The sequence below is a fragment of the Micromys minutus genome, assembly GCF_963924665.1.
Source record: "Micromys minutus genome assembly, chromosome: 12".
NCBI classification, from domain to species: domain Eukaryota; kingdom Metazoa; phylum Chordata; class Mammalia; order Rodentia; family Muridae; genus Micromys; species Micromys minutus.
The window spans coordinates 16,264,714-16,279,127 of record NC_137981.1 but is presented as its reverse complement, the minus strand read 5'-3'; the positions used below and the strand labels follow the sequence as shown (position 1 = coordinate 16,279,127).

The 14,414-nt window shown below is 44.2% G+C and overlaps 3 protein-coding genes across 3 annotated transcripts; 2 read left to right on the top strand and 1 right to left on the bottom strand.

The window, feature by feature from the left end:
* Nucleotides 1-1,420: 1,420 nt before the first annotated feature.
* On the bottom strand, nucleotides 1,421-1,738 carry LOC308428065 (glyceraldehyde-3-phosphate dehydrogenase-like; the record flags this gene model as incomplete). Its single annotated transcript, XM_080926337.1, has 1 exon — nucleotides 1,421-1,738. One exon carries the CDS (start codon nucleotides 1,736-1,738, stop codon nucleotides 1,421-1,423), a length of 318 nt encoding a protein of 105 aa, XP_080782463.1.
* A 4,237-nt stretch (nucleotides 1,739-5,975) lies between these two features.
* LOC308428394 (calmodulin-like) lies at nucleotides 5,976-6,425 on the top strand (the record flags this gene model as incomplete). The annotated part of the gene is made up of 1 exon (XM_080926817.1): nucleotides 5,976-6,425. One exon carries the CDS (start codon nucleotides 5,976-5,978, stop codon nucleotides 6,423-6,425), a length of 450 nt encoding a protein of 149 aa, XP_080782943.1.
* Nucleotides 6,426-11,975: 5,550 nt separating this feature from the next.
* Nucleotides 11,976-12,443, top strand: LOC308428402 (ribonuclease 2B-like; the record flags this gene model as incomplete). Its single annotated transcript, XM_080926828.1, has 1 exon — nucleotides 11,976-12,443. One exon carries the CDS (start codon nucleotides 11,976-11,978, stop codon nucleotides 12,441-12,443), a length of 468 nt encoding a protein of 155 aa, XP_080782954.1.
* Nucleotides 12,444-14,414: the final 1,971 nt, after the last annotated feature.

Below are 14,414 nucleotides of genomic sequence, written 5' to 3'. Positions count from 1 at the left end.
TGGATGCGTATGAACTTCTGTGTACAGACTCAGAAAACAGTCTTATACCTTTAAGTAAGGTTTGATTTCTTTCCTGGAACACACTCTGTAGCTCTGGCCTGAGTCCAGCCTCACAGAGTTTCAGGATTATGGCATGCACCGCCACACTTGTGCCTTGATATCTTAAGATGCGTCTTTCTTATATTTTCCCCTGGATACTTTAATACCTAATATAGACCTGTGACAGTAAGTGACCAGACCATTCTGTTTAGATGACCTGGGTTAAATATCAGATAGATGTCTTCCTAGCATCAGCTCAGACAAGTCATCTCTTCTGAGTCTGTTCATCTGCCCAGCACACATCACCTCATCTCAGTGTTGTTGAGAGTAAATGAGGCAGAGTCGCTGCAGAAGAGTCTCCCTGCTCTGATAAATCCTCATCTTCTGCTGCCCTGAACCGGTCAGGCAGGTTCTGGTGTCTTTGCTTCTTTTGCAGTTTTGGCTTTCTCCTGCTATTCATTCCCAGTTCATGGCTTATATGGTTATAATTCCCCCCAGCTTTCTCACTATAACTGCATCTCATATAATCTCCCTGCTCTCAGGCGAACTCACACATGTTCCTGTCCTGCCTTACTGACTGAGTGATTGACGCTGTAATTAAAAGGTTTTCATCGTCAAGATTAAACTCACGCTGCTTCTTGATCTGGGCTCTTGGCTTCTCTTGTCTCTGACTTCTCCAGTGACCCTACTCATGTCAGAATGTCCCCTGGGGCTTCCAGGGATGGCCAGCAATGCCTGCTCTCATGGAAAGTCACTGAGAAAGGCAGCGCTACTGCATCTGCTTGGAGAGCTCTTTCTCTCAATTTAATTTGTCAAGCAACCACTTGTCTTTTAGGTGTCCACTCAGCTGTGACTGGTCCTGAATTCCAATATGGAGACACGTTCCTCATGTCAGATCACATTCTTGCTTCCTGGTTTGTCCCTCACTGGATTTTTAAGTTCCTGAATGAAGAAAGTATCTCAATCGGTTTTTTTTTTTTTTTTTTTTTTTTTTTTTGGATGGGGACACAGCATTGAAACTTTATTGAGGATATTTAAGAGAGTAGGTAGGGATCCCTAGGCCCCTCTTGTTATTATGGGGGTCTGGGATGAAAATTGTAAAGAAGATACTCAGTGTAGGGGGACTAGTTTGGATGGGGCTCCTCAGCATCTGAGGGCCTCCCTTTTGCTCTTAGTGTTTGTTGGTGTGGGGAATAAGTAGTCCATGTTTTCTTATACTTTATAGGCTATGGAGGTCATGAGGTCCACTACCCTGTTTCTATAGCCATAGTCATTGCCATAGCAGAAAACAAGATTCACAAAGTTGTCATTAAGAGCAATTCCAGCACCAGCATCAAAGGTGGAAGAGTAGTTATTGAAGTCACAAGAGACAACCTGGTCCTCAGCCGAGGATTCCCTTTAGTGTGACTTCTGCTGCCTGCTTCACCATCTTCTTGATGTCATCATACTTGGCAGATTTCTCCATGCAGAATGTCAGATTTACAATGGATTCTTCGTAAGTAGGAAGACAGAAGGCCATGCCAGTGATCTTCCCATTCAGCTCTGGGAGGACCTTGCCGACAGCCTTAGCAGTATCAGTGGATGCAGGGAGAATGATCTGGGCTTCAACACAGCCATCATGCCACAGCTTTCCAGTGTGGCCATCCATAGTCTTCTGAGTAGCAGTGATGGCATGAACTGTGATCATGAGCCCTTCCATGTTGTCAAAGTTGTCATGAATGACCTTAGCAGGAGGGCTAAGTAGTTGGTGGTGCAGGATACATTGCTGACAATCTTGAGTGAGTTGTCATATTTCTCATGTTTCACACCCATCACAAACATGGGGACACTGGCCTAACGGGCAGAGATGATGACCTTTTGGCCCAACCCCTCAAGTGGGCCCCGGGCTTCTCCATGGTGGTGAAGATGCCAGTAGACTCCACGACATATTCAGCACCAGCATCACCCCATGTGATGTTAGCAGGATCTTGCTCCTGGAAGATAGTAATGGGCTTCCTGTAGATGACAAGCTTCCATTCTCAGCCTTGATATGCCCTTGTATTTGCCATGGATAGAGTCATACTGGAACATGAAGACCATGTAGTCAATGAAGGGGTCATGGTTGGCAACAATTTCTACTTTGTCAGATACAGAGCAGAAGGCAGCCCTGGTAACCAGGTGCCCAATATGGTCAAATCAGTTCATACTGACCTTCACCATCTTGTCTAAGGGACGAGCCTGGCACTGCATGACAAGATGTGGCTGTCTCTCGAACAGGGAGGGGCCCTCTCACTCTTGAATACCCAAAGTCTAACTAAGTAAGCACTCAAGGCCAAGGAAGACTAGTACCCAATGCTACTTTTAAACTTGGGTACTGTTTTCTGTCTCCAAGGGAAAACATTTGTCCCTGTGAAATTTGGTCTTTATCTTAATGTAATCTAGTGCTTTGGTCTGATAGGACTCTTTAGATCTTGACTCACATTCATGTTATTTAGTATATTGACTGTATCATGATGGCATGTTGACTGGCTTGATTTTGGGGAAAGATAATCCTATCTGATGAGAGCTGATGTCTACAACAGCTGTTATATCTAGTATTCAGCTCTTGGTTTCATTCACCTGCTTTTCCATTTGGTTCTTTCTTCTAAGGTGTTCTCTCAGTCTTAGATGACCCACCCACAACCTGAGTCATTTCTACTTGGCACTTTCACCAGTTATGAGTCTCAGCATTAACTACCATTCCCTCATCAAGGTTGTGGGCATACATTGTTTACCAAGGAGCAGGAACAAGTAGCTTCAGGTATATCTGGAGCACCTGCATCCCAGTCCTGGGGAAGTGATAGTAGGGCACGGTTCTTGGAGAGAGAATGCTAATGGTTGTTTCAAAGTCTGGCTTGGAATGAGTGACCCCGGAAGTTTTGGGTTTTTTAACTAGTGTTTCTAAGCCGGAGGCAGGCTGTGATTGGTTCACCAGGGACGTCAGAGCTGGAGAAAGACCTCATCAAGCATGCTTAAGAGATCTGCACAAAGGTGCTTCCTCCCACTCTGAATCCCCCACCCCATCCCTCATTTCTTCCCTGGGTATTTGTTTTAATTCTTGTGAACAACCAATAACACATAAGGGTTGGGGTTAATTTGATGCTGATTATCTAAAGGAAAATAAATAACAGAATGTTGTGGTACACACCTCTAATACCAGCACTCAAATGGAAGAGGTTGGTGTAACTCTGTGAGTTCAACACCAGCCAGGCCTACATAGTGAGACCCTGTCTTTAAAAAAAAAAAGTATCTGACTTCAACACTAGCCAACAAAAGATGGAGGCTCAGCCAAAAGATAGAAGGACCTGTCCTTGGTTGTATCCTTAAAGATAAACAGTGGCTTTTTGAAGAAGCCAGCAGACATGAAAACAAATTGTTTGCTCAAAATCCCCTTATCTGTCCAGAGTCTAGACTCACCAGGTCAGGAGACAATTGCTTGGGGTTACAGTAACTCAACAGGGACCCACAGATATGGTGACAGATGACCTTGTTTCTATGAGGTATGTGTTAAGAAACTTAGAACTGTGCTAAAATTCATTCAGGAAAGAGATATAAAAAAAAACCTGTCTTTTGTCAATGAGATAGCTGAGGCCTTCAGGATATTTTCTAATGTAGATCTCTTTCCATGAGGATACTCTTCTGACACAACAGTCTCCATAGACACAGCATTTGAAACTGACTTATGGTGTTCAACAACTGGGTCTGGAGGAAGACTACACTGTCAGAGGGAGGGAGATAAAGAGGTCAGACCCCTGGTACCATGACTACTCACAGGACTGAGGCATCCTGAGGAGGAGGCTGGTTACTATAACTCCTGACGTCTAAATCTCTGACAGGGGAGCTTGGGTCCTCTCAAAATGGAGGGTAGCACAACCTTATAGATACTGACCCTCCATTTTCAGAAGTCTTTCCTACTGTCCCACAGGTACAATGGGAGGTAATATGTCATCATTCACAAAGCCAACTCTAACTGTGAAAGGTGATTTGTTTATTCGTTTGCTTTTTCATGCAACCCTTACCCTAAACTCACAGATCTACCTGCTTTTGCCTCCTGAGTTCTGGGATTAGAGGTTGAAGCCCAGTGAGGAATGGGATTTTGGTCAGGTGGTCTTTGATATCCTTGTCTGTTGTTGGGAAGAGACTTATTAAGCCACATACTGATCTTAAGATTCCTCTTCTGACTTTTCCATTACTTCTGCTTATGGCATTTCCCTTAGAGCTTCTCAGACACAAGCCCAAAGCCACACCCATCTAGTATCCTATATTGTTAGCCTTGGAATCACTGCCTATATTGTGCCAGACCAGGAGGATTCACTACCTCCTCTGTGGTCTCCTATGCTAGTACCATCAACAGAGCCCAGATGTACAATGACAGCTTTTTTGGTAGCAATTGCTTTTCAAAACACAAGCGCATTAGATATGCAGGGCAAAGGGAAATCTGCTTGTTGCTCAAAAGGAGATGATGATTCTGGGTCAACATATCAGGACAATTTCAAAATACTTTAAAAATAATATTTAGCCAATAGCCTTATGTCCAGACACTGGCTATGTAATACCAGCACTCTTGGGATACACCACCACGCGTTTTCTGAGCTTTGCCCTGTCTGGGGCCATTGGTTGGTGAAATGATGTTACTCTTGCTTGGATCCTTTTTGTTTCCGTTTGGTATTTTGTTTTTTTAGCCTCCTGGTAGGATTTATCTTAGAGACTACTGTAGTTTTAAACTGAACTTGATGGCAGTGTCCCAGACAGATCTGAACACATGGGATGCAGACCTTCCTCAAGAAGATAGATAGAGGGAAGGAGAGTTTTCCTGATTGAAAGAAGTCACAGAAGCCTAAGTACTGTTCTTTAGTTTCTTGAATGATTTCTATGAACACATATCTCAGGAAGGAGTTGAGGCAGGAGAGTAGGGAGGAGAGTAAACCCTGGAAGTCCTTATATAAATTCCTACATAGAAGTGTGTAGAACAAACAAACACTAGAATAAGGGCAGACAGGAAACTCCCATTCTGGCTAACACTGGCTCACATTCCAGTACAGGATCTCAGGGAATGTGGCATGCATCTGAGGGTACCACAGCTTACTGGAGTACACACCCTTCTGGGTGGAGCATACTGTTCTCACTAGACAAGAGATGCACAAAGTTATATTTAGAACTAAGTGTAACAGTGAATGCTCAAAAAGCCTCCATTATGCAAATGAACCAGACTCTCCACTCTACACAAAAGAGCCACAAAGGGTAGGAGCACAGCTTAGAGGAAGGGTGCAGAACCCAGGGCTGTCAACTACCCGCGCCTGCTTCCTTCAAAGGGAGGAAATGAATGATGCCTGCGCACCTGGAAGGCCAGCAAGAAAGTGGTCAAGTGACCAGGTGACCCTTTGCTATTTATTTAGGGGACCCAGTCTCCTCCTGAACCCTCAACATTCTAAGCATTGTTAGGCTCTAATGCTAGGCTTTACCTTTACCAAACAGAATCTATCCCTGTGAAAGAGATTCCATGTACGTTTGCATCCTCCACCAATCGAATCTAACCCTAGGCTTACCACTGCTTTTTCCTCTCTAGGCCCAACCCAGAGCTCCGTGTGCCACCCAGTAGAACTCATCCTTGTAAAAGCCACGAATGCTTTGCTTCTTTGCTAAAGAGTTTCTGAGTAGCTCTGCCTAAAGCTATGTTTGTTTATCGTCCCATGAAAACCTCTCCATAAACATACTACTCTTATACGGGTCAGAAGAATAAACCAGGAGTGGAGCTGGGAGTCTCGTGTCCGTGGTGCCGTTACTCGTCATCGGGCGGCGCCTGAGAACAGCACAATGGAATCTTGTAGCAGCAGCAGAGGAGGCACCTAGTTGGTCACATCCCCTGCGTTGGTGGAGCCACCCTGGCCTGATCTGCTCTTCCTTCCTTTGTTAGCGCCATGGCTGATCAGCTGACCGAAGAACAGGTTGCTGAATTCAAGGAAGCTTTCTCCCTATTTGATAAAGATGGTGATGGCGCCATCACAACACAGGAGCTGGGGACAGCCATGCGGTTACTGGGTAAGAACCCAACAGAAGCTGAACTACAGGAGATGATCAACGAAGTAGATGCCGATGGGAACGGCACTATTGAGTTCCCGGAGTTCTTGACTATGATGGCTAGAAAAATGAAAGAGACAGAGAGCGAAAAAGAAATCTGTGAGGCGTTCCGAGTCTTTGACAAGGATGGAAGTGGTTACATCAGCACGGCAGAGCTCCGCCACGTCATGACAACCTTAGGAGAAAAGCTCACAGATGAAGAAGTAGATGCAATGATCAGAGAAGCAGATACTGATGGGGATGGACAAGTCAACTATGAAGAATTCGTGCAGATGATGACTGCAAAATGAAGACCTACTTTCAAGTACTTTCCCCTCTAGAAGAATCAAATTGAAATCTTTTTCTTACTTCTTACAAAAAAACAAAATGAGAGAAAGAAAAAAGTTCATTTCTTCATTCAGTTTGGATCTAGCAGAACTGAATGTCAAAAGTTCCTTCTGACCACACACAAAACAAATCTGCAGGTGTTGGCTGGTGGTCCTGCCCCCTAAAGATCAAGGCCCTACATCAGTTTTACAGTAAATACTCAGACTACCTTATAAGGAACACTTAGTGGACTCCTTTAAGTTCCATTTGCTACTGATTAATACTCTGTTTGGGCTGGCCAGTTTCTCACGCATGCAGCTTGATGATTGAGCACAGTCAGGCATTTGTATTAAAACTGAAAAAACAAATTTAAGATCTCACATGGCTTCTAGTTCAATCTGTTCAGATAAATTTGTCAGCAGCCACTTTAGTGCAAACAAGCATTTAAATTTGGTTTATCTCAGGGTGGTATGCAGAAAATGGGTAAGGGTTAAACTTTGACACACAGCCTAGTAATAGACAGTCCTCTTCGAGTGCCCCAATCTCATGGTGACAGTGACACCTGGTGGAGAGCATGAGCTTGATGGTAAATATCTGTGCACATTGAATTAAAGTGAGGTGAACAGGGGTGTCACCAAATCACACACATTTAAATAATAAAACGTTTACTAAGAGAGCATCTTTGGATTCTCTGTTTTAAAATCTTGTGAACCATGACTAAGAGCCATCAGAGTAGGCTGTGTCTGTGGATTTGAGCTCACCATAAACATTGCTGTTCAGGAAATTATTATTTATGCCCATTCCAAGTTGGAAATGCTAGTCTTTTATTCCCCTACCCCCCCAAAAAAAAACATTAAACAAAAAGAAAGAACAAGAAACCACAAAGTCAGACTCTGAAAGTTTTGACCCGGTGACTTCGAGTATAGTAGTGAAGTTTCATTCTTCACCTCATTCTTCACCTCCTTCTTCACCTCATTCTTCACCTCCTTCTTCACCTCATTCTTAACCTCCTTCTTCACCTCGCATGGACGTCTCACCACGAACTGCAAGGCTTGTAGAATTCTGGTCAGGAAAGCCCCATTCTTCCATCTGTGGTACCTTGAGCGGTTTGCTTTGGCATGATTTCTCCTTGAAAATATCTTTTCTTAGAAAACTGTTCCTGATTCTGCTACAATTAAATGTTCCAACCCAATTCATTCAGGAAACAGGAATCTGGAACCTAAATCAGGTAGACTAAAGTGGAAGTTTAGGTTTTCTTGGAGACTCAGGTTATAATGATGTTTGTCTGGAGCAGAGAGATGATAGGATGTTTTGCTGTAGCAAATGTGTGAAAAGATGTCTGGTGTTTAGGGAGAATATAAATAAGACCCTACCGACACTGGGAGCCCGAGCATTGGTTTGCTTTGCTCTGCCTTGCTAGTCTTCGCTGAGGCCATGCATGTGTAGGTCACCTTACATTGTATTGCTGAGCTTCACCTGTCGTTATTTTATAGAAAAACTCACCGAAGAACTTCCCATGAGATTCCTGCGGGCCCATAGGTGAGATTTACAGTTTCTTCCTGATTGAACTTCCCTTGCTGATTCACGTGTGGTGTCTGCTGAGTACACTGGACATAGCTATTGATTCGTGTTTGATGTTTGCTAGAGGACTAGACTGAGAACAAGGAAGGTTGGAATCACCCTAAAGTACAGTTTCTGAACAGGTCCACTTCCCTGGTATCCAAACCAATTTTTTCCCTCTACATCTGGCATGTGGTGGGCTAGAGGGAAGGTTGAACCCTTATTAAAAATGTTTTGAAAAATATATGCCAACAGAGAAGGAGGGTCTATCTGCAAAGATTGTCTGGTAAGATTATAACCAAGCCAGGATTGAGAAGAAAACTGTCATCACATCATAAAATGTAGTTTCTGTTGTATTTGGATTTGTTGAGACTGGGTCTCTCATATATTCTAGGCTGGCCTTGTAATTGATGTTTGTCAGAAGACAACTTTAATTTTTTATCACCTGACTACCTCCCAAAAACTGTGATTGCAGGAAAATTGAACATGGTGGTCTGCACATGTTAGCCAAGCACCCTACCACCCGCTTTACCTCTCCATTTCAAGATCCGCGTTATCAATGGAAGTACCAATACACTGAAGGACTCTGTCAACTGCTTTGCTGGGGTGAAAGTATTCTCTCCTTTTCTAATTCTTCCAGTCATGGCAGGAGACTGGCTTAATCCAGCATGATCTACACTGTCTGTACTGACTGTGGTTTATTGCCATTTCACTTGTGTCTAAACAGTCACCTTCATGCTTGGAGGGTGACACATGCTCTCAGTCCCAGCATAGGAGGCAGGACAGGAGATCTCAGTGACTTCCAGGCCAGACTGGTCTATCGAGTGAGACCTTGTCCCAAACAAACATAACTGAGCAAAACAAAAGTTACCATTAACATTTATCCAGCACCTAGTGTACAGCACCTGCCCTGCTGAACTTCTCTTCGGGTTTAATTTGCTATGGATTTGCTATCACCCTTACAGAGGCAAAGTCCACAGGTGTCGCCCCACTTTGTCTGAAAAGCTTGAGATGATGATATCACACATGCTCCTGTGCATTCTCATGCTTTTGGAATGTTATAAGATGGATCTGCAAGTGAGAACTTGATAAGGGTCTTAGAAGTCCTCTGTCCCACTGGAGGGTGGTGGCAGCACCTATGAGCACAACACTGGGGAAGTGGAGCCAGAGGATCAGGAGTTCAACATTGTCTCAGATTCACAGGGAGTTTAGCATCAGTTGGGGCTTCATAGGGCCAGTTTCAAAGGAAAATAAGTCTTTGATTAATATTAAAACTTCTCAATTGAAATTATATATATGTATTTATGTATATATATAATCTTTGCTAAAGCTCTCAATTTATATGCATGTTTTAACTTCGAAGAGTTTTCTTTTTTCGAGACAACTGAGGCAGAAACCAAGTTGCAGACACAATATTCTCCTACAAAACACATGCAACACTACTACTGCTGCATCATATTTCATAAAGAAAACCAGTCATTCTCTCGATTAACCATAACCATCAGCCACCCAAACCAGTAAATTCAAGAGCAAAGATGGTGGAGGACAGTCAAGTCTGTCTACTACAACCTCCAGGGGATAAGCTGGAAATATTAGGTAACAGCTCTCTCAGCGAGGTTATTGATATCCCAATATCTCAAGTTGTAATAGCAAAGTCTATCGGGAAACTTGCAAAGCAGAAGAAGGAAAAGTCTGGAGCCCATTTTAGATGGACTAGCTCAGGGTGAGGAGCTCCCTCCTCCCAGAAACAAGAATCCCCAAGACTGTTGGGGGTCATGGCTTAAGACAAGCAGGAAAATTGGCACTGAATACTCAGGAATAAGCCCCCTACATGGTAGAGAAACAGACTGGAGGGAGAAATGTGGGGCGTCAACACAGAGAGAAGAACAGAGGCTGGAACAATACTCTCTACTCAGCACACACAGGAACGCTTAAGGAACATCATTCTAAAAGAATCTGTTGACTGGGAGTTAAGTGTGACCTCAGGTTCTCCACAAACAGGACTCCTGAATGTATTGACTGGTTTTGTGTCAACTTGACACAAGCTGGAGTTCTCACAGAGAAAGGAGCCTTCCTTTTTAAATACCTCCATGAGATTTAGCTGTAAGGCATATTGTCAACTACTGATCAAGGGGGGAGGGCCCAGCCCATTGTGGGTGATGCCATCTTTGGCCTGTAAACCTGGGTTCTATAAGAAAGCAAGCTGAACAAACCAGGAGGAACAAGCCAATGAGAAACATCCCTACATGGCCTCTGTATGAGCTCCTGCTTCATGACCTGCTGAGTTCCAGTCCTGAATTTCTTTGGTGAGGAACAGCAAGGTGCAAATATAAGCTGAATAAACCTGTTCCTCCTCAGCTTGATTCTTGGTCATGTACATTCTGCAGTTTTCTGAGAACTGTGGGCAGAACCAGGCCCATCCTTGACCCTAAGCGGTTGGAACCCCTAAGGTTACAGTGCCTGTTATCTCCTTAGGTCAGAAAAATGGGGTAATTTCCAGGCTCAACGGTTTTGGGTCCTGAAATGAGGAACCTGGCCACCTGTACTTGGGCTTGAATGTTCGACTGTGGCTTCATCAGTCTCATCCTTACCCCTTCTGCTTACATACCTCCCTGTCTCCTTACTTCTCTGCCAACTCAATACTGATTGCTTGTGTTGTCTGACCCTCCCCCCAGCCATAAGTGTAACTAATATACTAATGCACTCATTACTGTCAGGATTCCCTCTGGGCACCTCTGATGATGGGAACTTGAGGCAGCAAGTCCCATTGCATACACAACCAAGAAGGAGAGAAGGCTAATGGCCTCCCGTTTTTCCTCCTTCCTGTGCAATCCAGGACCCCAGCCCAAAGGTTACAGTGCCTGTTATCTCCTTAGGTCAGAAAAATGGGGTAATTTCCAGGCTCAACGTTTTTGGGTCCTGAAATGAGAAACCTGACCTTTTTAATTGTTTGTAAATGAAAATTTTAAAGTTTATTATTTTAACTTTCACATGTGTCAGCACTCACGTGTGTCATACATATACAGGTACTAACAAACCCAAACATGTGTCCCAGAGATGGAGTTATCTGCAATTGTGACTTTTATGTGACAAACTGTGAACCTTTAAAAGGGAAAGATCTGGAAAATGAGTTCTCTTAACCACTGACTTCTCACAGATGTCTAAGACTTAGTTTTACATATGTGTCTCTGTGTCTGTGTTCATGTGTGTGTACACGCCAACAGATACTATTGTAAGATATCAGATGCCCTCAATGGAGTTTCAGGCATTGGTAAGCCACCCAGCCAAATGCTGAAAGAAAACTTGGGTTTTCTGGAAGAGCATCAAGTGGTCTTAACCACTGATCCATCTCTGCACACGCCAATGCCATATAATCCTAAACATGAAGGACAGAAATGTAAATATCTCTTATGACTCTGGCTTCCTAACGCTTTGTTTCTAAGTGTGTAGCCAGACTAAGAGAAAACTTCGTCTGCCCATTACTGAAAATAATGTCTGCAGCCAGTCAACAGGCAATGCAGAGAATTCTATGTAGAGTTCAGAATGGAACTGCAAACATCGCTGCACAAGAGGACTTTGAATTTCACCCCTTACAATGCAGCCAGCAGCACCATGGCTTCGGCAAGTGAGGAACCCGAAGGCTGTTTGCACAAGCAGGCAATGTACCAATCTGTGGGTTCTGCATGTTGAAGACTCTGAGCCACCAGCTCCACCCACAGAGCCTGCCCTATATCTATGGCCCAAGGGCAGCTCACCCATTATCCCTGATTTCCAGGACAAGCAGCACTCAGTTCCACAGGAGCTACAACGCAGACTGGGTAAGACACTGCCTGTCTAGGCCTGGGACAGGCGGGGCAGTGATGGGGCAGTGTCCCTGAGAAGTGGCTCCAGTGACAACAGAGGGCTTTAAGGGAGAGATAGGGAAACTAGTCCAAGGAAGGAGTAGTCACTTCTCTTCTGTTCTCACAGGAAACATGGGTCTGAAGCTGACTGAGTCCAGACTTTGTCTTCTGCTTCTGCTGGGACTTGTCCTAATGCTAGCATCATGCCAGCCACCAACCCGTTCACAGTTGTTTGAGATCCAACATATCTATAAAAGATCCTATGCCCGATGTGATGATGCAATGCGTGTCGTTAACAGTTTTACAGGAACCTGTAAGGACCAAAATACTTTCCTTCATACAACCTTTGCTGATGTTGTCAGTGTGTGTGGCAATCCAAGTACCACCTGCAGAGATGGGATAAGTACAAATTGTCATGAAAGTTCATCTCGGGTTCCTGTAACTGTCTGTAGACTCACCTTGATAGGAGTCGATTATACCCGGTGCAGATACCAAAGTACAACATTGGAGAATTTCTACTCAGTTGGCTGTAACAACAGATCTCCACAGGACAGTCGCAGGTACCCAGTGGTTCCGGTGCACCTGGACAGGACATTTTAGCTCCAGTGCCAGCACTTTGTCCCTCAGCTCAGCTGCTACTGCCAAGGACATTGTCATAATGATGAAGAACCAGCTCCTCTGTCTGCGCTGACTTCAGCCTCTGTTCTCATGAAACTAGTTCCCCAAATCTCTTTAATTTAGCTTTAGATCTTTTCTAATCAATAAACACCTTAGCATACTCATGTAGGTCTCTGGTATCTCTGTGTCTGACAGGGTTGGTGAGAGAGGAAAGGAAATAAATATACACATGCACAGAATTGTGCGAGTGTATCTGTGTGTCTGTTTGTGTTTGTGTGTGTGTGTGTGTGTGTGTGTGTGTGTGTGTGTGAGTTTTGAGGCAAGGCATCATACCAATTGAGGCATCTACCCAGTCCCTGGAAACAAATAAATCTAATAAGAAATGGGCATCTTTCCAGAACATTCCTACAGGACATCTTCCCTGATGTTTATCAGTGGGGAAGAAGTACCTGGCAGAGGAGACCAGGGAATTTGGATCTCTCAGTGAGACAATTTCTTGCCTTCTCCCTGCATGGCTGTCCACAAGGGTCAATTGTGAGACCTTTCAACAGAAACCAGGAAGGACAGAGTCCAAGATAAGGGAACCGGAATCAACACATAAAAGAGATGAATAATCAGAGGACCTGCCATGCCTCCTGAGGACAGAACTGTAGTCAGGAATCAGTTTCAGATGGGAAGGTGCCATCACTTAAAGATGTGGTTGAGCCCGGCATCAGCAGATGTGGCAGGGACCCTTCATGCAGTGTCACATGCAGAATTAAGAGGAGGAGCACGTGACTCCTCAGGTCTGTACCTCTGTCTTTCAGTCTGCAGTCCCACCTTCAATTTGCTCTTCCTTTCTGGGCCACCCATGAAATATATGGACTCCTTTCCCCAGTTGACCTTGGTACTTCTTGCTGTCATGGACCACTGTCAGGGCTGCAGGGACTCCACTCCTTTGGAGCTGCAAATGGGTTTATTTTTGGAATCTGTACTTCTAGGTTGGTGTGGAATTCTTCAGAGTCTGGCATGACCTTAATGGGGACAGAATGACACGGTTCCTGCTCCTAGGAGAGAATCAGCAGTGTGGACTGCCATGGCAATAGGATTCTTTGTATAACAATGCACATATTTCCACAGTCCTTTGAGCAATGTCTTCTGCTAACCTCAATGACTCCTTTAGGATCTGAGACAGCATGAGCCCCAGGAGCACAGGTATAGCTAATGCCTTAGCAGAATGGTAAAGACAGTACTTCAGGACTGCCAAGTAGGCTGTGGAAAAAAACTCTAAACAGATGAGTTTGAGAAAATATAATGTCTCAACTATGTAGAAATTAAGGATAACATGGGTTATATGAGGGTCGTTCCAAAGATGAAGAAACAAAGGCAGCTACACTATAGGCCAGGTTGTCAGCAAGAGACAATGGTATGCAGATTCCTGAGCTCAGAGTTAGCCTGGGACACAGTAAGTCTGCTTCTCAGAGGCAGGAGGATCTCTGAACTCTTTTTCAATGTTAAAAGAAAGTATGTTCTTGTCCTTCCCTAAGAATTAAGAGTTGGGGTCACGGGATGCTGATTCATAGCATAATGAAAAGAAAACCTAGAGAGCTGTCTAGAGATTTCCAGAGAGAGAGAGAGAGAGAGAGAGAGAGAGAGAGAGAGAGAGAGAGAGAGAGAGAGAGAGAGAGAGAAGATATAGAATATTGAGAAAACCGGTTTCGAACCTGTCTCCAGCAGAACATAGGTCGCCAGCTTTGACCCACGACTTCACTTCCAGTGGTTTGTTTTTGTGTCTCTCAGAAACCCTTCTCTCAGAACCCCTCACCACTCTGAGGCTATTCCTTGGCAGAATCTGCACTTTTAACATGAATTCTAAATTTAGGAACTATCAGGGGTTGACATAATCTACTAAATTCAGATGAAATTCGGTACAGCCTGAGGAGTTCTATATGTAGCTCTGGCTGTCCTGGAACT